This window comes from Athene noctua, chromosome 4, assembly GCF_965140245.1.
Source record: "Athene noctua chromosome 4, bAthNoc1.hap1.1, whole genome shotgun sequence".
Lineage (NCBI taxonomy): Eukaryota > Metazoa > Chordata > Aves > Strigiformes > Strigidae > Athene > Athene noctua.
Window position 1 is genome coordinate 58,487,397 of NC_134040.1, and position 22,546 is coordinate 58,509,942.

The following is a 22,546-nucleotide window of genomic DNA, read 5'->3' on the forward strand; positions in this document are numbered from 1 at the left end:
TGGCACTTTGCAGATCTTACCCTAGGTAATCACAGGCAGAAAAGGAATTTAGTTTAGTGTTTTCTGTATTTTATTCAGGGGATAGCCATGTGGACATCATAACTACAATCAATGCTTCTAAAAGTATCATTAATTCCAACTTTCTTTACTGTGCATCACAATAACAGCAGGGGAGCTCTTTGGAGTTGTGTGCCACAGGGAACTCGAGCTGCAACCATGGAGAAGAGTTTTAGGATAGAACAGGGTGGGATAAGAATTTTAGGCATTGATGTCCCATTTTTTTACCAGATCAATCTTCATTGTCCTCTGTGTGAGAGACTGTAGTCTGGGTCACTGTCTCCTGCTTTGTTTATTCCCTCTTTATTGTCCTGTTTGATGTTACTCTGAGTCAGAGAAAGTATGCACTGAATTTTAGTTTGTAACAGTCACATTAGTGCAAACACAGCTCTCTGAAGTATGTTTAGGAGTCAGTTAAATTTTTAAACAGCTAGAAATTTATGTATATAGTCAAACAAGAATAGTAAATACCTGATTTAAGCTCATAATAGTTTACTGCTGTTCTGAGATTTGAAAACGTGTCTCGGTCTGGCTGGCTTCCTTTTGTCTGTCTTCTTGCACATGCAAGGATTTTTTTCTTGTGAATGAATTGAAAATAAGTCACAAATAACTATGGTGGGTAAAAGTTTTGTACTTCAACAGTCTCGCTAAGGGTAGTTTTCATGTTTGTGATAGTAAAAATTTTACTAGATTTTCAAAGTTTCCCAGTTATTTTAGCATTATTCATACAACAGACTAGAATGTAAGATGTGCATTTACTTTTAAGGTTCTCCATCTTTTAAACACATTTACAAGTACTCCTTTGGGATACCTTTTCCAGACAGTGTTAAAGGAGTTATTTTCTCTGCTCCTGTGCTGTTATAATAGGCGTTGTGAGCTTTTCCTTTTGTCACACTTGAAGTGTGTTTCTTCAAAGGAGTTGGTCTGCACTTGTATTCATAATAATAAAAATACCAGCAAATACTAACATTCAGCAGACTTTTGGCACCTACAATAGTATTTCTGGATTGGTCTTCAATTTGTGGCTTGGGCAGTCTAAGCCTATTAATTTCTTCAATAAAATATAGTTGTCATATGTTTTGAAAGTCATGGTTTTGAAGAATTACTAGTGAACCATCAGAGATACAAGGTATAGTTTGTTATACACAGAACATCTGATGGGAAGCAGACTGTATCTGCAGCTGTTTACTAGTTTGGAGAAAACATGATCGGACTGATTCGGATGAGTACATTTTATTTGGCTGTATTAAACAGTTGTCTGCTCATTGATTGGATTAGATTTATTTATGCCATCCTTGCTGTTAGTGTGCTTTTGACAAACTTGAAGTGAAACTACATTACAGAAGAGATTATTAGGCATGGGGGGAAAAAGCAATTTCTGAGTGGCCAGGGTTTCTTCAAAAATATTGTAAGACAGGTGCAAGTCATCAAAACGCTGAAGGTTTTACATGGTTTGACTTGAAGAGCTGCATATGAGCAGAACTTCAAGGGCTGAGTGTATTCTGCTTTGAATCAAGTCTGTGTTGGAATTTCACATGAGAAGTCCATATGTCATAATGAGGCTGCATTTAGCAAGAATAAATGATGAACTAGTAAAATAAAGTAGCATTAATAAACAAAATTATTTTTTTCCTAAGCATGTGTGAGAGTCTGTAGTTTGGACATATAGTGTCTGTAGAGTTTTCCTTTAGTTTCTAGCCAATGCTGTACTTCCAGAACTATGATGAAAGATCAACTATTCGTCCAGACTTGTTTATATATTGTTCAATGATGCTTTTCTTCATATAGGAGTATTTTATTTGGGTAAGCAATTTTTAGTCTGGCTGAAAATCTTCCTGTAGCATTCTTTTTAGCATAGGTTGTCTCCTGTGACTGCGTTTCCCCTCATGAGAAAATGATTGTTTGGAATGGAAAAGGGGTAGAGCTTTCTTGAGGTAGTCAAGGTGAACATTACTGCTCTTGATGTCTGAGTGATTTGCTGCAGTGTTTGATGACAGCACAAAGACATCCCAGAACGTGTGTCCATGTCTCCCTTACATGTGAAACCCAACAGTGAGTGCACACTTGTTTCTTATCTTCTCTTCCAGGAAAAATGAAAACAGAAGAATCCTTCTATTAAAAAGTAGATATTATATCTGTAGATGTGGAAAAAGTGTGTAATTATATTTCAATCTTTTGCTCTACTATGTTTCTTCTGTAGTTGCTTGTAGACGCTTCATACAGATTTCCATGCTAAAAGCAATATTAAAGTTCTTGAGCTGAAGATGAGTTATGCTGAGTTAATTGAGAACAAAAGTAGCTGAGAGTTTTGAGTGGAAGAGGATGATGAGTTTCTCTCGAACAGACCAAACATCAACCTCAGCAGGAGGGTGACTTCATCCTGCAGAGATATTTCTGCAAGGAGTTGTGTAAGGAAGGATCAGTGTTAAAATTCCATTCTGCATAAATGAGCAAACTACCACTAAAGAGCTAATGGCTGAAAAACCAAATGTCAAATCTGTACTGTGCAAATCTTACTAGATTCAAGCCACATTATTAATCTTAATGTTGATTTATGATAGTTGTGTTTAGAATAAAAACTGCTTGTAGACTTGTGAGAACAAGATGTGGTTAGTATATGGTTATTTTAAGTTAATACAGTGTTTGACACTTCATCCTGCTTTTAGGAAGGAAAAAAAGGAAGAGCTAACACTCATTAAACTTGCTAAACAGTGTGTACTTTTAGAAAGGGGTTATATTTTTTAAGTCCAAGTTCTCACATTTGGAACTACTGAGCAATGTTTTCAAGGCAGCATTTGTCACTAATTAGGGATCAGACAGCTGGTTTATTTAGATGCATTGATATGCTTGCAAACATCTCTAACGTCATTGTGGTTTGAGATTGTTTCTTCTGTGCATGTGGATGTTCTCTCCGTGGGTTCAAGCTCCTCTATTTTACAGTGCAAATATACCCAGACTCATGCATTCACTCCGGGCTAGCTGCTTTTTTGCCTAGAAGCTGCATTAGTAACATATTGTCCCTACATCAGTGTTGTGCCAGACTTGAAATGATAGATTTACAGAACATCATAATATGGGAAACATCATATAACACTTATTTCCCCTCCCTGCAATTTTGCAGGCACCATATCATGAGCACAGCAGTAAGTTAACTGAATTGCTTGACTCGTGAACCAGCAGGACCTCAGATGGACTGGTACGTGTGCAGACAGAAGGAACTTATTGGGACTGAATATAAGCAGTTGTGCGTGTGTTTATAGCTAGATACCAGGCAATTGGAGATTGCTATGATAGTGTATAGAAGGCTGGCAGATGAGGCAAGGTTTAAGGCTTAAAACTGTTAATTTCATACATTAACAGCACACCTTCGCTAAAGGTTAACTCATGCATGTTATTAATCATCACTGTGTACACAAAACTGTCAGTCTTTAACAGAGACTGTAAATTAGCTGTGAGTATACAGTACTGCAGATCTGATGTACAGTTAACAGTGGTGGCTATGGCCATTGGTGTTCCTTGGAAGTTGAGATGATCAGGCTTGAGAGCTTTTTGAGTGAAGTAAGAACCAGTGTGGACTGGTCTTGCTTCTACTGTTATCTAATTCTTGATTTCTTTTTTTACATTACCACCACTCTACAGGCCCTGCAAGGGATGGTCTCCTGTATTCCCAGTACTGCTTGCTTTGTTTTATGTTTTGCCAGTCATCCTTATGTATTTGGGAGTATGTCCTGCATATTTACAGTCTGCTGTGCTTCTCTTGTCCTTTTATCTGGCTTTTGTTGAGTGGATTTCTTCTACATGCAACTATATCAATCTCTGTTTGCCCCTTTGGTAATCACATTTCTCATAGTACTTTCAAGGAAATTGAATGCTAATTATATGCTGATTAATACATTTCTAACTTATAGCCACAGGCATCTGCTTTGGCTACGCTTAATTTTTTATTGTTACCTCTCTAGGTTGGCGTTTCCTGCCTGTTGTGATGGTGCATACTGGAATATAGATCAAAGTGATGCACTTCTAATGCCTTTTGGATTGTTAGTTGTTAGCTATGAAATTCCTAACAGCACCATTGCTTATTGGCCTACTTGCAAAGTCCCTTTGATCACCTGCATTTGCAGACTGTTCTCTTGGAACTTTCCATTCTGTTTCACTTGAGTAGCATCTGTACCATTGACAATAGGGATCCAGGTTTTTTGAGCTAACCCCTAAAACGTATCTAGATATGGCTTTTCACCTTAGATACCTAGATTTTTTTAAAAGAGTATGGTATAGCCAAGTTGTTTGTTAGAAGAACGCTGTTGCAAGCTCTACTGATTTACAGGAAATGCCTGGCTCTAGGAGAAGAGCTGTGCAATGTTTTGTTCATAGCTTTAAAAATTCTGTTGCACCTTTATAAAATGGGGGCAGGGCAGAGGTTACTTGAGAATATAGCTTGTTGCTGATGCTTCATCCTCTCATGCAGAGATGCCTAAAATGCGGTCTTTCTCTTGAAGTCTGAGAAATTTCTAGAGATTGCTTTAGTGTGGTTTTGCTAAGTCCTGGGTGTTTTTCCTGCTATTAGCTCGTAAAAGAGAAAGCATGCTCAGTTATCATTCCTAGTAATATCTGTACTTACTGGAGTTAGTGGTTATATTTGTTTCTTTGAAATTACTTTCCTTTTTTTAATGCAATTTATTTTTTAATGCAAGTTATTTTTTAAGAAATTAATTATATTCTACAGCTACTCTATCAAGAAGTAGCCAACAGGCTTGCTCTGCTCCTTTTTTTTCTTTTCTCAACTGGCAGTGCTTCACAGAACTGCAGAAATTAATAACAAAAAATCAATCCTGTCTGGCTGCAAGGACAGCAGTATTATTTATTGTTACCTAGTCCCTATTTCTAGAGCTGTCAGTTCAGTTCATACTGCCACACAGCTGCAATAATGTTAACTGCATTAATAACTACACTTCATTTTCAGCTTTTCTTCTTAAAATTTTCATTGATCAGATTCTTAATGAGATTTTTCTGATCCACCTGGGGCACCACAGAAAGAATGAGAGAATCCATCTCTTTGTATAATGAAGTTAGGGGCCCGTCACTTCTGTTGCAATGGGAAGGAAAAATGGATAACATTGAGCAAAACTCTATTCTTAGGCCACAGATATAGGTCTTCCTTAATAATAAACTGAAATATGCAGTTGTCCGTTGTAACCTTAAATGGGAGAAAGCACCTCTATGATCTTAAAATGTCTGCTCAGTACCTGGCCCTCAGTTACAGTAGGGGAAGAGTCATCCATCTGAGAGGCTAACTACATATGTTCCCTGGCTGTGGTGGAGGAAGCTGTGGTCAGCTGCAGCTCAGACTTTTGTCCCTGCTTGTGCCCTCCTGATGCTGCAGGTAGGAATTCATAGAGGCAATGCTGCCTGAGGTTGGGAGCTGGCTCAGTCATGGGGAGGGCCTGTAAACTGGCTGTGCTCCCCTTGACCCATAGTGCTAGTGTCTTTGTGGAACCTAGGAGCAAAAGCTACCACAAATGAGGTAAAAAAAGCTTTGGATGATGTGTACTAAGAAAAGGGGCCTATCTAAGGCTGTCTTTATTAGCAAGCAGTGCGATCCAGTAGGAACAGATATGTAAAGCAAAGCATGCTATACATCTTTTAGGGGTGTTTATTCCATATATTTCCAGTCTGCTCCAGACCAAATGCCCATTAGCAGCTGCAGGGCAGTAGGCAGACTCGGGGTCCTACCTTCTGGTTGATGTAAAAGGAATACAGCTTGTGTGCTCTGAATCAAGTGTGATAGGAGGGGCTGATCAGGAGGGGATCTTTTAAAAGTATGCTCTGATCTGAACTCAAGTCTTAATACAGAACTCCTTAAATTGCCTTAAGCTCTCTGCTGCAAACACAAAACTAAAGGTTGATGTCTCATTTGTATAACTTAAAACTTGTTCTGCATAAGCTGCAGAAAAGTTTTGAGCTGTAAGCTACATAAGTAGCTTACATATCCCCTTTGCTGATTATCAAAGTAATCTGTAAGTAAAGTCTCTCCTCTTTTCATCTTAGTTGCTTAGAATTCTTGACAGATAAAATTAATTTTCAAAGATTGAATACTTACTGTGTTTCAGTGCTGAGTGAAACAAGAGAAGCTAGAAGGTGTGGGACATAGTTCTTGCTTTACTTGATATTTGTACAATTACAGGTAGGATGCTGAAAGTAGATAAGGATAGTTGGTTCTCATACAAATTTGTGTGTTTGTATGTGCTTTTTGGGGAAAAAAAAAATTTCCCTGTATATCCTCAGTAATCTCTACACATTCTTTAGTTTTAAATATAGTACATGTGAGGTTGCTTACTTTTATGTTCTGAGCCACTGTAGTGACATGGTGTAGCATTTATAGCCCTCATGCAAATTCTTAACATTGTGAACACTTGTGTTGTTTTCTTGACCATTTGCTACCATAGAAAACTTTTTTTTTTTCGGGGGGGGGGTGGGGTGGGGGTGGGGGGGTGTGACAGAATAATAATGCCTACTTTCAGTGAAGACTTCCTTCTCCCTGCCTGAGGATTCTTGTGCAATAGTCATGAGATCATCTTTAATCTCTGCAAGAGATTATTTGGCTGCTTCTTGCACTAAATTATGTGCACAAGAAGATTCTTCTGCTTGTAGAAGCTACATTCTTAAAGGGAGCTGAGTTCTTCAGGGTTTAGGTCTTTGAAGAAGGGGAGCTCTCTGTTTTTTCGTTGTCAGAGATGAAAATTCTATCAGTTTTTTTCTGCACTGGAGAGTGATTTGGGACTATTTTAATCCCCAAACAAAGAGAAAAAAATATTGGATTTATTCAGGAGCAGAAGATGTGGTGTTGAGAATCCCATTGTTACTAACAATTTCTTTCTTAACCACGTTACACAGTTTCATAATACATGATCTTTGAATTCAGGCAGTGTTTTAATGGTCGGTAGCCCCATGCTTTGGGTGTCTGTATAAGAAAGCTGGATTTCCAGGAGCTCATCTGTTCTGTTCTCTTCCAGCATAGTGAAGAATGGCACATCTGTCCAAGCTGGGAGAGGTTCAAAGATAAGGAAAACACTGGATTCAGTACCTGCATGTTCTGGGACTCATTTATATTTGGCTTCCAGACATAACTGAAGTTTGTGCAAGTTTATGGTAAAATATAAAAGGAGACATGTGAATTCTTTCCTGTCTGCTATCAGTAATATTTTGTAGTCTCCAGAAGTCATTCAGGTTTAAAATGGAATAAAGAAAATGTAGGCACTGGTTTTCTTCTTTTCTTTTTTTTTTTTAATTTTAACTCTTCAGACAGTTTGATCTTGAGAGATCTGCAGACTTAGTATGATGTCAGTGAGAAATGAGCATTGGAGACATGTTTCTTTCCTATACTTAGGCTATGGCTAGCCATTTGGTGCCTTTCTGTACAAAATTTCCATCAAATCCTGAGCAGATAAACTTAGCTTTTTTTTTTTTTTTAGTGATTTCTGAAATCTCATTTTTCTTCAGCTATTGTAATTTTATCAAAGATGATAAACAACTGATACAAGCCAACTTAAGCTGTTTTGCTGGGGCAGCATTTACAGAAGTAATAAAACACCAGGCTTGCTTTTCTTTATGGGGAAAAAAATGTTGTGCACTGTAAAACCAGTGCCCTCTGTGTATGCTGAATATATGCATGTTCTTAGAAGCAGAGAAGCTAATATACAAACAAATTGTCTTAAGGAATTTTTTTTTTTAAGGGAGAATCCTTAAAGCAGTCTTGGAATTCTGTGGCTATCCCCCAATTCATTTATTTCAAAGCATACATTTGCTATAAACCAAGGACTATATAATATAGGAATGAAAACCCCTACTGAAAGACTCAGCCAAAAGCATTGTTTTCAAATAAAGTGTCTTTAGCTGTTTCTTGTGAATAATGTCACTCTAAGCTCTCTAGCTGTTTCTTGTGAATAATGTCACTTTAAGCAAAACTTCCCAGAAAGCTTCCTCTTAGTAATGATATCTCAAAATATTTCCTCTGCTCATGGTTGAAAGTATGACAAGACCTTTAATCTTGTAATGACATGGTTGAGTTGTTTCTAATAATAAATGCAGATTATGACACACTCCCCATCAGAATGAAAACTTAAAAATGTTGCTGTCTTAGTGTTTGTCTCTAAAAAAAATCTTGCAGTGATGCTGATCTTTGTAGCAGAGAATCCTCATCCCTAGTAAAATCTCAGTTTTCTTTATAAAGTGGTTATAAGGTTACAGCTTCCTGTTTATAAAGCTTGAGTTCTGTCTGGTTAAAGACAGCAGTGGCAGAAGAATCTTCTGTCATCCTGTTGAGCTAAGGCTGAATGGTATAGCAGTTCAGGGTGAAAAAAAGACTATTATATGAAAATAATGTACCTCAAACATATGAACATTTGTTTTAAGACAGTGCTTCAAACATATGGTCTAAGGTGGCCCACTGATGCTGTTCTTTCATATGTACATGGCTGTGCCTTTGATTAAGAAAATGTTTTCCTTATGGCCTTGGTGTATAGAAAGAAGCTGCACTAAGTTAACTATAGCACAGTAAGGCAGTTCTGATAACATCCTCCTACTCACCCCACTTCCCTTCTTTCCTGGCAAAGACCATACTAGCAAACTCTCTGCCATATTACCTCTTTTCTTCATGGAAGGAGGCAGAACAGCAGTGTTGAAATTAATCAGCAGTATCCTGTCAGCAAACCTTTGAAAAACAGTAATTTTGAGTGACTAAGCAAATAGTGCAAATAGTACTGAGACTTGCTGACTTTACAGAATTGCTGCTGAACAAGCACATGATAGTGTCTATTTTAAGTGTAGTATTGAAAGTTTGGAGTAACTTTTAGATATTCATTGGGTGAACTAACAACGCAGGATAGACAGTTTTGGTTAATTACTATAATTTCTGATAACTGTCTTGGTTCACATTAGAAATTAACACCTGGTAATTAAACACTGTATTTGTTTCTCGATGTGGATTCAGCAATCATTCAAGATATCATCTAACTATAAACAGGGAGATTGTAAATCATATTTTTAAAAATCTTTATAATGAATGACTGTGGTACCTTTAAAAAATTATTATTTTTTTCCCCTTGAAAAACCACTTTAAATATGCTTGAGGTCAACTTAGTGTTGCCATACTTGACATTAGGTCAACACATATTTAAAAATTACACTGAAAAAAAAAGCTTCTGTTGATTTTTGACAATTGATAATACATAATGTAATGCAAACTTTTTTGAAGTATAATTTTTTTCTTAAATCACTAATATATTTTTGAGAGAAAAAGGCGGAAGAATGGTGTTCTGTAAATTTAGTCTAATTGAAATCATCATTTTATGTTAGTCTCAAAACATATGTAGTGGCAGAGGAGAATAGTAGACCAAATTATGTTCTGTTAAGTGAGTGCTGGGTAGAGATCCCCAGCTCCAAATAGAATTTTTGTGTAGAGAGTAGACTGACTAATACCTGGATTTGATAGTCTAACCTGCCAACTTCAACCATTAGAAACAGTGTTTTCACAGCATGTGTGAAGCGTACAAAGGAGAACTTCCTGTTTTGATTGGTGGTTTGGAGGGGGGGTTGCAAAGATTTGACCCTTAAAATAACTGTGTTCTCAGATGTGAAGGTATTCCAGATCTCCACAGCCTTCTCGTATGGAAGTTGCTAATGTGTGTTAACTGAATCCTAACTTTTCTGGTTTAAAAGTTATATCAAAACAAGAAGAATACTTCTTGGTCTTCATCTTTGCTGTTTATGTTTCTCAGAGGTTTTTGTAGGAAAGGGAAATAAATTTCCTCAACTTCTTAGTTTTCTTGTATTACGAAAATCCTACACCTGTTGAGTTGTGCATCAGCAAAATTTCTCAGCAGCGCACTGGTGCGATGAGCTAGGTGAAGAGTTGCTGGCTGAGGGATAATAAAAATGTTTTGTGGAGCACCTCACTTTGGTGCTTGTTACCCGCTTTCCCAAGTCTTTAACTGCCTTTTATACTGCCATATCTGCTGAAAGGTTGAGCTGTTGCTGGTGAGTTACAGAGATCCCATGGACTTTGTACTGCATAATAGTCTTTTTCTGTCGTTTTTTGCTGCAAAGTCAGTGTTGCTAACTCTTATCACTCACTGTATTATAACTATCATTTTGTGTTTTTTAAAATGCCAGTTTAGTACAGTTTAGTCACTTAGGTGTGATTACTTCAGAATATTTTCTTTATCTTTGAGAGAAAAATCTTACCTATATAGTTTTAACCACAAGCTTTTGTAATCCTTCCCACCCCCTCCTTGTAGTAGCAGAACTATTCTTTTTAAAGTCAGCCTCAGGAATGTGTGGACCTGGTGGCAGTTTTTTATTTATTGGTCATTCTGAATCAGGCATTTACCTTTTCTAATGGTTCCTATGGTATGAAGTTGTTGGTTTTATTTTCATAACAAAGGTTATGGTGAAAAATCCAAACCCATTATTTTGTTTTATCCTCAGCTTTCCAAACTGAGAGAATTTAACGTGATCTTTGCTAGGTCTGTTACTTTTTCTGTCATTTATTTTCTATTTAAACACATAACATTAGGTGTTTAAATCTGAAAATATTGTTAGTATGTAGGAATTCTGACAGGTCAGGATTTGGGAAGCAAGCAAAGTTTGCTTGGTACAAAAATCACTTTTGCTTCTTAACTTGGGTGTCTTCAGAAGCACAGAGTCTGAGCCAGATGCTGATCTATAGTTGCCGTTTGGCATTTCAGCATGCAATCAGCAGTTGTTTTTCAGATAAAACTTTTATTTAACATGGAGGAAGGTAAGGAAATAGGCACTACCTACTGTGTGACCATTCATCATGCATCTTTAGAAGTCACTTTTCCTTCAGTGATTGTGTGGTTTAAGGTTTTGGAAATACTGCTACTTGTGCATAGTGAATTGTTTAATAGACAAATATCAAGGCCTCTCTACTTTGAGAGCTGCAATTTAACTGCCTAGGAATTTAGATGCTGGTGCATTCAGATAAAAAGTAATGATAGTCCTTGCCTAGAGCATAGGATTTCATGCCTGGTTTAGGTGTAACTTAACAAGACACCCCTGAGCAGTTGAAGATCTGATTTAGTGCCTTTTATTGTAAAGGAAGAGTATCCTGTCTGCAGATAGTTCTTTTATTTGCTTTTTATATGTTGTCTGATGTGTTTCCCGAGTCTGTCAAATTGTGATAGACCTTGCCAGGATTGTTGATCACAAAATGTGTGGCCTTTTAAAAGTGCATGCATTTGTTCAGGTGAAGTCCAAAAGAAAACAAAATAAAGATTTTTAGAGATCTCATTTCAGTTGATTGTAATTTTACTCCTACATTTTACCAGTTCACTTCTCTTGGAGGAGAGGAGAATGTGACATGTGTTGTTTCCTTTAATTAAATGTTGGCAATGTAATATATGTTACATGTATATATGCTATTGAAGTTCTTTATTGTATCTCGAGGTCACTGTCTTGGTTTTCATCCCATTAGCTCTTGTTCTCTTATCACCTGTGCATCTAGTTCTGTTGTGTTAGTTATCTCAGAATGCATTGTCTGTGATAAGAATGCTGACTGTGATCTGGTTTTAAATGAGGGCTGCTTTACCTAATCTTTACACGTGGTGATTGAAATGTTTATTTCGTTACACTTTTTGGTCCACTTAAAAGTATCTTTGTTACACCTTTTGCATGTGATCCAGCTAGGGTAAGATGCAAAAAATTATTTTTCAGAAGTTAATCAGTGGCAAGATCCAAAACTGAGAATGTGAGTGTGTCTTTACCCTTCTGTGCACTAAACCAGATGGCACTGGAAGTTTTGTTAAGATGGTGCTTTATAAGGGGTGCGTACTTTTCAAAAGGACTTTGTTCCTTTACTCCCACAATTTATGGGATGAATGCTAGATGTCTTAAAGGAATTCAAGGTGCAATGTTTTAAAATTTTTGCTTTATGAGGAGCAGATACACTTAAATCATTCATACTGATAATGATCTGAAAAATCACCTGTCTATTAAAAATCTTTGTGTGCAATCTGCTCTCTATATGAAGTTGTTCTTTATCCGCACCTTCGTTGTTTTATGGACTTTTTTATTGTACATTACAAGTTGAGACCTTCGTAAAAATGTAACATCATTTGCATTGCTTTTAAAGTCATGCTTGCAGCTTAGAACTTTAAAAAAGGAATGAAAGGACTTTTTGAGTTTCCTCAGCTGAGCAATATGAACTTGTTGAAGATATCCTGTGTGAAATACCTCTGTGCATGAGTTAGAGACTTCCTGAAGACTTTGCCTATAAATTTTTTTTTTTTTTTGTCTTCTCTGCTTGTTGCATTCCCTTCCAGTTCACTTCATTCTGATAACGTGAATACATTTCCAAGTAAATTGGCAGTGTTTACAATCTGGGTCCCTAGTGACATTTTTTAATCAAACACATAATAAAGTGCTAAATAAACCATTCCCACCTGCATCAAACTCTTTATGTTCTGTATAGGGTATTTTATAATTTATTTACCCAGGAAGACCCAATTTATCTGCACATCTGTTTTTCAACCCAGTCCTGCTTTTTATCCAGTTTTCCAGCTGGTTGACTGAGGCATAAGGAGGTCAGATGGCTTTCTTGAGGTCACTGTAGTGATTGTCTCAGCTGGGATTATACCCAAACTTTATCCTTTGCTGTTACCACTTGGCCACACCACTCCTAACTAGTATATCTGCATTGTTGGCAGTAATGGAACTAACTGCAAATGTCATTTTCTTTGTTTTATAGTTTTGCTTGTATTGAAATATTGTCACTTTTATGAGTTCAGAAACATTACATCTGTTCACAACCTGGTTCCGTTCCACCGTTCCACTTTGAACAGACACAGTTTTTTGTGATGAATCTCCTTCCTGAATTCCAAATGTGTGTTAGTTTCACAAGTTCTAGGGTAATGATTGATGACATTGCGGGTTTGTGTTGCTCTGGTGTGCTTCCTTGGGGCAGACCCTGTCTGACACTCCTCTTTGGAAGAGGAACCCGTGTTTTTGCTCCTGTGTATCAGTGCCATAAAGCTTCTTAAGATTTCTGGCTGCTGAGGCTCCCTTCCTCTAGAGTTTACAATAATATGGTGTTAGAACAGGATGCACAGATTTGATAAAGGACTTCCTTATGCATGCATTTCTGTGTAGGTACCCAGGAGTTCTAACTCTGAAGAAAGAGAAACCATGCAACATGGTCTCATCAGCATAATTTTAGCCTGGTTGGTCTTGCTCTTCCTTCCTGAGGGAAGTCAAAATAGTTCTAGTTCCAGTTTTTGTTAGCAGTTTCCTTTTGTATTGAGTTGCCACTGCACTGAAGAAGTATGACTTAACACTAATCCATATATATGTCTCTAGTAGGTACTAGGGCTCTCTACTGTTAAGTAGATGATGAGGCTTGCTTTCTGGTGCCAGTCCTGTGTTGTTTCAGATTCCAGTGTGGCCTCTGTTAATTTCACTAGATTAAACACTCTTACTCAAAATAGCCCATTAAAGGTTGATTGCACTCTCAGTACTTGCCAGGCACAGCTTTCTTCCTTCTACAAAATGGATTTGGTACTCCATGTTAACTGTTATCAAAGCATAAAAGTAAGTGACATTTACAACTGGCCATAACCAGTTAAAAATAGCACAAACGCATCTGTAACAACCAGAAATATTTTTTTCGCTCCCCAGTATTTTGCTGCTGCCTCCACTTTACCACCAACCCCAGTTATCTTTGCTCCTCTACTGCTGTCCACATACATCTGTGTTCTGGTTAATTGCACTGTAGTGACTACAGTTGCTTGGGTCAAACTCATCAAAAAGGGAGATTTCTTTCTCTAGGAGAAGGTAGGACTGGAGATGGCAAGCAGGCAGCAGGATCTTTTGAGATAACAAATTACTCTTTCATGTTAAACTATTTTATTTCAACATCAAAAAAAGGATGGAGAAGATGCATTTCCAATTAATGCCTTGAATACGCTTGTGTTTAAAGATGATTAATATGGTGAATTCATGTGCAGATTAGCGTTAATTTTCCTTTAAATTGGAGGGAAAGAAATTTGTGTGAACCTCTAGCTTCCACAATACTGACATGAATGCTGAAATTTTCTCTCTTCATTGTTTCTTTTCTCCTGTTGGAATTCTTCTATTCCAAAAGTTTAATAAGTCAAGTCTTATCTCCAGTATGTCTTATAATCTTATCTACCTATCTCCGATTTCCAACTGTATGATCTACAGTCCTCTTGTTCTTAAGTATCGAAGATGATCTGTAGTATATGTAGGGACTACTGCTGCTAGCTGTCAAATGCATTTTTCCAAAATCACTTTTCCTACTCTGGAGTTATGAAATTGCTTTTTGTTGCTTGAAGCTGAAATTTAAAATTGGCTTTCTGGAGGTTAGAGCAACAGGACACCATGAAGAGAACCTCATGATTAAGTTAGACAGCAAGGAGATCTTACCAACAGAATACTTGGTGACTGTGAATTTCCACAGTAACTTGTGGATATTCTGTGAACGTTGCTGAAAGACTTGGAATAATGGGTATCCTGTTACAAGAGCTGTTGAGTCTTGCAGGGTTTACTTTATGTTCTGACATCATCAGATGTGATGCTTAGGAGGCAAACTTTTTTTTATACAGAAGCAAGCTTGAATTAAAGAGGTTGGAAGCCAGGAAAATATCAGGGAACGTTTCATATTCATATTTCATTTTGCATTTCCTCTCTGAGGCATTGGTCTGTCTTCTTTTTTGAAAAAAGGATAGTGGTCTCAAATACTTTTTGGTCTGAGCTAGTATGACCATTTGCAGGGTTTAGAAGACCAGTAATTTTATCTAAAATGGAAATAATCAGTTGCAGAAAGTTATTTGTTCCTCGAGCATCTTATCTTGGAATCCAGCCTCCTGCTTCTACAAGCAGCTGCATTATCATTCCCATTAATAATCACAAATAATAACTATTCAAACTGAATAATACATAGGTGTGATTGTTGATTGTTGCAAGAACTCAGAATCCCACCTTTCTGTCATAAACTTTCTAACTTCTAAATGTTAGAAGTTAACTAACTTTAAAACTAACCTTTTTATTTTTTGATCTTGGGCTTCTGTTGACCTATGGCATGGGCAAGTCTTCCTAGATGTTTGTTCCCATGTGCTTCTCTGTCACTATCTCTCTATTTCACTAATTATTTTAGGGGTTTATTATCAGGAACCAAGGTTCCTGATAAATCCCTCTTTCCCCTTCTCTCAGTTTGTTAATATCTGATCCTTTTGAAGAAAGGTAAGATTCTCAGTATGCCAATTTCTTCTAGTACAACTTTCCCCTTTCACCCTGGCCCGGAAGCTGTTCTGAGTCAGATGGAAGATTGCAGTGGGTGCACTAAGAAGAATTTTTTTTTTTCCTTCTGAATCCAGAAAGTGACAAAAGTGTCCTAAGCAATCAGATTATTTAATCAGTGAGTTTGCAACACCACAAGATATTGAAACTCTACTAAAACATCTGTTTCCTGACAGGTTAGGTTCTTTATTTCTGAAGTAGACTTCCAGAAGATGGTTTTGTGTGCTTAACAGTAAGAATTGAACAGGCTGGAGATCAGGCTGACTGCTCAGTGGAAAAGTTAATGTTTTTTTGTGAAGGCACAATGCAGCCACCTGTGTACTATTACAGTGTGGAAATTAGTCATTTGTCTGGTATAACTTTTGGTCTGACAAATTCTGGAGGTAATGAAATAATACTCATTTTTGTGGGTTTTTAAGTCGTCTTCCCTTCTCTCTCCACCCATAAATGCCAAGCACATGCCTCTCAACCATTCTAGTTTTGCACTGTTGGCTGAAATTGCTCATATCAACTTGTAGAGATTTTTTTTTTCCCATTCCTACTTAACTGAATTCCTCCCTCAGAAATTAATCTTTTATCCTTTGTGCTTCCTTTGCTATGGTTACATTCAAGTTACAGACCTAAACCTGGTATTAGTTTTAATCCTTATAATTTTTCAATTCTTAATTTCTAGAATGAAGGAACAGAAAATGGCCCCTCTTCATGGCTACGTTTCTTCATCTCCAAACCAGGAAAAAAGCAGGCAGTGATTAAATCCAAGCAGCTTGATTTTACATCCTTTCATTTACATGCAATCCTTTCACTTAGAGAACCCCTTTTCAAAAGCCTGAGTAGGCTACAGCAGAGCAGATTTGTTGGTATCCAGATTGAGAATTGAAACAAAGCCTGCTTCTTGGAAATGCGCTAGTAGTTGTAGAGAGATCATGCCTTTTTATCTGCCTGTGAATTGTTCCTTTTGCAGAGAAACTCTTGTTGCTTCTCTCTTTCTCACATTTGTGGAGAGGAAAAGAACCTTAAAACAAGCCTTGTTAGGAGAGCTAGGAAACTGAAGACAACCAGTGTCCCTCCAGATCTGCCAGTGGTTGAAGTGCATGTCACACTTTTATGCTTTTACTTACTGCCTCATACCATGTCTGCCCTGAGCAGTGGAATGATTCATTTCACAATAGTTTAAAGTCACAACCATGATGATGAGTTGCTGAGATGAACAGGGTATTTCATGCCACACAACTGTCTTTATGGCTTTTGTTAGGTCAGTGGTGTAGCATGATTGGTGTTGAACCTGCCACACTTTCACTGGGCTGCCTTTTCTCCTGTGCTGTTTCTAGTGCTTCTCCTGTTGCTGTTTTTCCTCATCTCCTGTTAAAGGAGGGTACTGACACCTCTGCAGTTCCAGAGCCCCAGTGGCTAAACCACTCCTCTAGATCTATCATAGTTTGACACTAGCTAGCCTATTGAAAAATAGACTTCCAAATAATCACAGAAAACAATACCCTAACATTGGATATTGTAAATGTCCTCTTTTCTTAGGACTGTGCTTTCTTTTTCTATTTATGGGGCCTTTTTAAATGTCATTTTAATCTGAAGCTTGGAAGAAAAAGCTTCATGAGTGCACCTTCTGCACTTGCAGAACCCCATTGCAGTGTTGACAGATTTGCTGTAGAAGCTGGGAACTGAGCCCCACTGAAGCAAGGGGATAGCCTTGGTAATGATCTCCAGGAGGCAAGGGACTGCTTGCTGTCAAACTTGGCCTTAGGGAGTTTAAAACAGAGATTCTTGTGCTCGATAACAGTGGTGAGTGGTGTTGCCAGGCCCTTTGCAGTTAAATGCAGATCTCATGGGTAATAACCACAAACAGTGTGTTTTACCTAATAAATTAAATAAGAACTAGATAATGTGCAACAGCCCTATGAAGAGCTTGTTACACAGCGTTTCCTCTCTCCTGGGGAGGTGGTGTACATGCTTCAGCTTGAGGGTGAGGTACTTGGCTGAACACTTCTCCCCAGCAGGGTGGCATCAAAAGTTTAACACCGAGAATTATGCACGATGAAAAATATGTGTTGCTGGTCGTTGTAATGCCACGGACGACTTATCTTGAGGAGCAAAGAATCCAAAAGCAGTATTTCCAGGCATTTGCCGGGGTTCTATTTTTATGACTTGCAAGAGAACATGGAGAATAAATGGGTGTCTGAGGGCCCCTAGTGCCGCTAGAGCACACTGCACTCCTGAGACACAGCGGCCACAAAATTGCAATTTATATTTGCTTTGATTTTTTAAAACAAAGAAACACTTTTTAGGCTAAATTATCTCATAATGTACTAATTGTTCACATGCAGTTGTTTCCTTACTGAAAACAGGAATTCTTCATAATTATTTTTCATGTCTTGTTTTGCAAAGTTCTGTAAAAAGCAAGAGAAAGGACTCTGTTTGTAACCATTATTGTTAATATCTACATTGCAGACAAAAAAAAATGTACAAGGAAGCTGAAAGCTTGTAAAGTAAATTTTTTACCACAGTTAAATCTCGGCCCAGGAATGACTGGGAGGAAACACTACACAGCTAGTGGTGTCTGATGCTGTGGTGTATTGTATAACTTGGAGGTGGGAGGGATGGGAAAGAAAAAGTGCCAGTGAGAGAGGAGAGAGATAGTTGTGGGATTTTGTTTTGGTTTTGTGGTTATTAGCCATGTGGTTTCGGTTGAATTGCTAAGACCTTGAGAATGACTTCCAAATGCTATGATTGAGGATACAGCAGTGTGGACGTATGCGACAATAGATTCCCTTTGTGCTTAAAATTTCACTTAAAAGTGTATCTTCACAACTGAGGTAAATTAGTACAGAGCTCTCCTAGAAAAAAGGGTAGAGTCTAGAGAATAGCTCCATGTAAGGTAATTTAATGGTGGCCTTAGAATATTTTTGAAACAGCTCTTTTCAGTATTTCTCTGTTGCCCTGGAATTGTGGCTTTTGTCAAAATCTAGCTATTTACTCTTGTTACAAAATTCTGCTATTCCATCAGGTATAAATAGCAACTAATAAAGCTTTAATTTACTAAATTTTGGTGTTTAGTCAGTTGGTTGGCTAGTCACTATTGCCAGTTCATAATGTTCCCCCTCGTTTTGCTGTTACACAAATTTTTGATAAGAAAGAGAAGATGGTGAGTCTTGTCCGGAATCCTATTGTGTGTTATTCTTTAACAATGAAATTAAAAAAAAAAAAAAAAATGGGTATACCTTCATAAGTACATATGCTTTATTTTCTGGACATTTTGTAAACCACTGCCTTCAGCGATAAATTTGCCAAACAGACCTGAAATGTGCTCTGAGGGGGGAATGTGGGTGGGAAATGAGGAAAGGTTAAAAGGAATCTTTCTGGGGGACTCAGAACCGTGCCTTTTGTTCTTACTTTGTATGCGCTTTTGAAGCCTAATACTGGTGGTCTCTGTACAAATTCCTCTTCACTTGTTCACAGAAACTCCTCTTTAGATTTACCAGTTCTTGTAGTAAATGGTAACTTCTGTCTAAATATACAGTTATGTCCAAATATTTTGGATGGTAAAGTTCATAGTTTCTGTCAAAAGACGGTAAGGTGGTTGCTTCCAAGGTTGTAAATCAAAATGTGCTGAAAATTAAGTTTTCTGCCCTTTCTTTTGTTTCTTTGTTTTAGATGTTGAGATGACTGAAGACTATAGGTGTAATCTAGCCATGCCTCTGCACTATCTTCTAGCTAAGCTCCAGTTAACATCTGAGTTTCAAAAGCTTTTATTTAGTTGAACTTCTCTGTGAACACCAATAGCAGACTGAGGCAAAGCAAATAAAAATAAAGGAGGGTTGGGATTTTTTTTTCCCAGTTAGTTGAGGTATATCTCACAGTTTCTATTGCAGAGAATATTTTATACTTTGTGGTTTTAAGGACCAGTTCAGTGTGAAGAAACCTAGTTGCGGGATACTGAGGAGTTGTATATGGCTCTGACCATATCCTACCATATTCAATATTGATTCCTTACACTGTTCAGGAATTGTAAATGTCTTTGAATAACTATGGAACAGTGCATTTTTATAAATTAAAAAGGGAAACATTCAGTATAACACTTTTTTTTTTTTTTTCCCAGTTCTTCAAGGATCTTATGCATAGCATATGAGGTTTTGCAAGGCTTGCAATATATGAACAAACATGGAATGGTCCACCGAGCACTCTCCCCTTGCAATATTCTTTTGGATCGAAAGGTACAGCTACAGGGATAAATCTATGGGTTTGGTTTTTGTTGTTTCCTCTTGCTGCCAACAAGGAGCATGCTGTGTTATCTTTGGAGACTGGGCAGTCACATCCCTTCTGATGGGGGGGAAAATAGCATATCTGGAAAAGTGTTGGGTTTGGTTTTTTTAGAACCACAGTTTTCTGCATTTCCTAAATTTCAAACATATTTCAGATTTTGTTTTTCTCTTTTCCCTTTTTTTTAATCCCAAATCACTTTTTTCACCCTTTTTTTCTGAAGGTGGTAATTTAAGTCTACTTGTCATCATTCCAGTTAGTTACAAGACCTTCCTAGCTGTTTGAATGGGAAAATATTTATTCTAGCTACTTAGCTGTTAATAATATTTCCTGTGTTTCATGGTGATCTGATACTTGACTTCTCAGATATATTTTTATATACTTGATACTTGACTTTTAAGATAATGTTTTTAATTCCAGTGTCTGTCAATTCTGTTGTCACAGACTGTTGAGTTGGCAGTGTGGATTACAGGTTCTGCTCATAAAAGCTGAGAGAAATTAATAGCTGCTGTTGTACTCGGAGCAGTCTCTTCATCTGAACTGACAGATAAAGAGCTTATCCTGTCTGCATAACCCCTCTCTCATTCCCCTCACTTTAGATAGAATAGCTAGATCCTCTCTTTGGAATGAAGAAGGAAAGGACAAACACTGGTTTTGACTTAGTTGTAAACAAATGAAAGTCATAATAACGCTCTAACAAGCAGAAGTACTTCAGGGTTTTAAGATACTCCAACAGTCTGAAAAAGAGCAAAAGGGGACCATGAGACCATAAACTTTTAAACTTTACCCCTGCACTTGAATAGCTTGCTGCTGTAGGCTTCACTGTTGCACCATCTGCAGGCTGGTTGAGTATATTCAAAATCTGTCAGGAACAATATATCCGTTTAACTTCTATGCCTATTTTTTGTTGTTTTGATGTTAATATTCTGCCTCCACAGTACAATAGGAGGCACCTAGAAAACTTGTTGGCTTGAAATATGTGTTGATACAGTTAAGGAGAGCAAGACAGTAATGAGTTGATGGGAAGGACTGGTGGAGCAAGGCTGGGTAAATAGGAAAGGTGAGGAAATAATGGTGAAGCTTAGGGAGTTCTAGGATTCAGATAGGATTTTGAACATTTTTCAAACAGGAAAAATGTACAATAGAGTATTTAAGCCTTTTTAATTTACTGAAAATATATGGTAACTTACAAAGTTCTGATTTTCTTATGTGTTCCAAACAAGGTGATTACTTGATGGTCTTGGAAAGTAAAAGCATTAGAAATAAGTACTTATTAACTTGCAGTGGAATTCTATGTAACAGATGAGATGGAAATATATGGACTATATGGAGAAGAATGACTTTATAGGTATCTCTTCTGACAGCTAATGCAAAAATGATTTTTAAATTATTTTTTTTAAACTTAAACACAGATTCTTCCAATGTCAGAATCTGCTGCACTTGATCATTTATTATTTTCCTTTTCAGGGACATGTGAAGCTGGCTAAATTTGGACTCTACCATATGACTGCTCAAGGTGTTGATGTTGATTTTCCTATAGGGTAAGGATGTAGCTGCACAATACAAATACATCAGGGATGTATTTTTTCAGGAAATATATTTGGTTTGAGTAATCATCTTTAAAAATGTGTAAGCACAGTTTATAGGTTGCTGTTTTAATATGTGTTGCATACACCCCTTACACAGAAGCTTCTGATAATGCCACTGAAGAGGTTATTATCTGACTAGGTAAAATTAATGAAAGACAGAGAATGGGTACCTTGCAAGCATGTTACTGTAACTATATGATGTCAGTCCTTATTGCCTAGACTTGCCTTCAAATGCAGTAGTTCCTGTGACTTGGATTCTGGAGGTACAATCTAATTTTAAATTTAGGAAGAAGCACAGTCTGTGCTTCACTGTTGCACAACACTGTAGACCTCATCACTTCATCATTTTGTGATTTATTTTCACATGATCTTACCATCTTGCCAAAGTGACACGCTGCTTTGCAGTGTTTCCTTGCCACTTTTTGTTTTTTTGAGGTGTCATGTTGTTTACAATTGAAATACTGATCTGATTCTTAAACAAATGCCCAAAAGAAGTAATCTGATTGCAGATTTTTAAAGTATTATAATGAATTGTTGACAGAAAAAGCAATAATCTTACTTTTAAATGATCTAGCAGCGGGTAGAATATGTCCTCAATACCTTTTGCTACTTTTTTTACAAATTCAGAAATTATTTAATGGGAACACTGTCAATGGAAGGGGATACTGCCACCACCCCCAAATATGGGTCTAGGATACATTTATTTAATGTACTAGTGCTGAAACTCAGTACACATATTTTTTTGAGATATGTAGACATACTGTTTTGAAAGCTGCTGTTATTTCCTCTCACAAAAACACCGAACTAGTGATTAAGGTTTGACCTTTTATGTAGTATGCACTATGTATTTTGCAGTTGGACTGAAACTTTGCTGCAATGTGTAGATACTGAATGAATAAAATAGAACCATCTGCATTGATATTTCTAGTTTCTCAGAATGTAAAATTATTTGGATTACTGTAACTGAAAGATAGGTTTGTTTTGGATAGACAGGATGTTACTTAATGCTGCTGCATCTTTCTAGGTACCCATCATATCTGGCACCTGAAGTAATTGCACAGGGAATAGTCAAACCAAGTGATCATACTCAGTGTGAGAAGCCTCTGCCTTCTGGCCCTAAATCAGATCTGTGGTCTCTTGGTATAATATTATTTGAGCTTTGCATGGTATGTAAGAAGATAATTCTCTTGACAGTGACTCTTGGGTTGGTTACATTATGTCGATTGCTCTTGAGTGTGGGGTTCATGACACTGTGCCCATCACCTGAGTCCAAAAATCTTACCTGGACAGTATTGGTGGTA

General features: G+C 37.3%; 1 protein-coding gene across 11 annotated transcripts in view; it reads left to right on the forward strand.

The window, feature by feature from the left end:
- The window catches only part of TBCK (TBC1 domain containing kinase), a 145,356-nt gene that overhangs the window by 10,861 nt on the left and 111,949 nt on the right, over nt 1–22,546 (forward strand). For all 11 annotated transcript variants that reach the window (XR_012633594.1, XR_012633596.1, XR_012633595.1 and 8 more), the window contains 3 exons: nt 19,496–19,610; nt 21,124–21,197; nt 22,270–22,411. Coding sequence is in view for 8 of the 11 variants with exons in the window: in XM_074905479.1 (XP_074761580.1) it covers nt 19,496–19,610; nt 21,124–21,197; nt 22,270–22,411 (331 nt within the window). In the remaining 3 variants the exon portion in view is untranslated. The remainder of the gene's footprint in view (nt 1–19,495; nt 19,611–21,123; nt 21,198–22,269; nt 22,412–22,546) is intronic.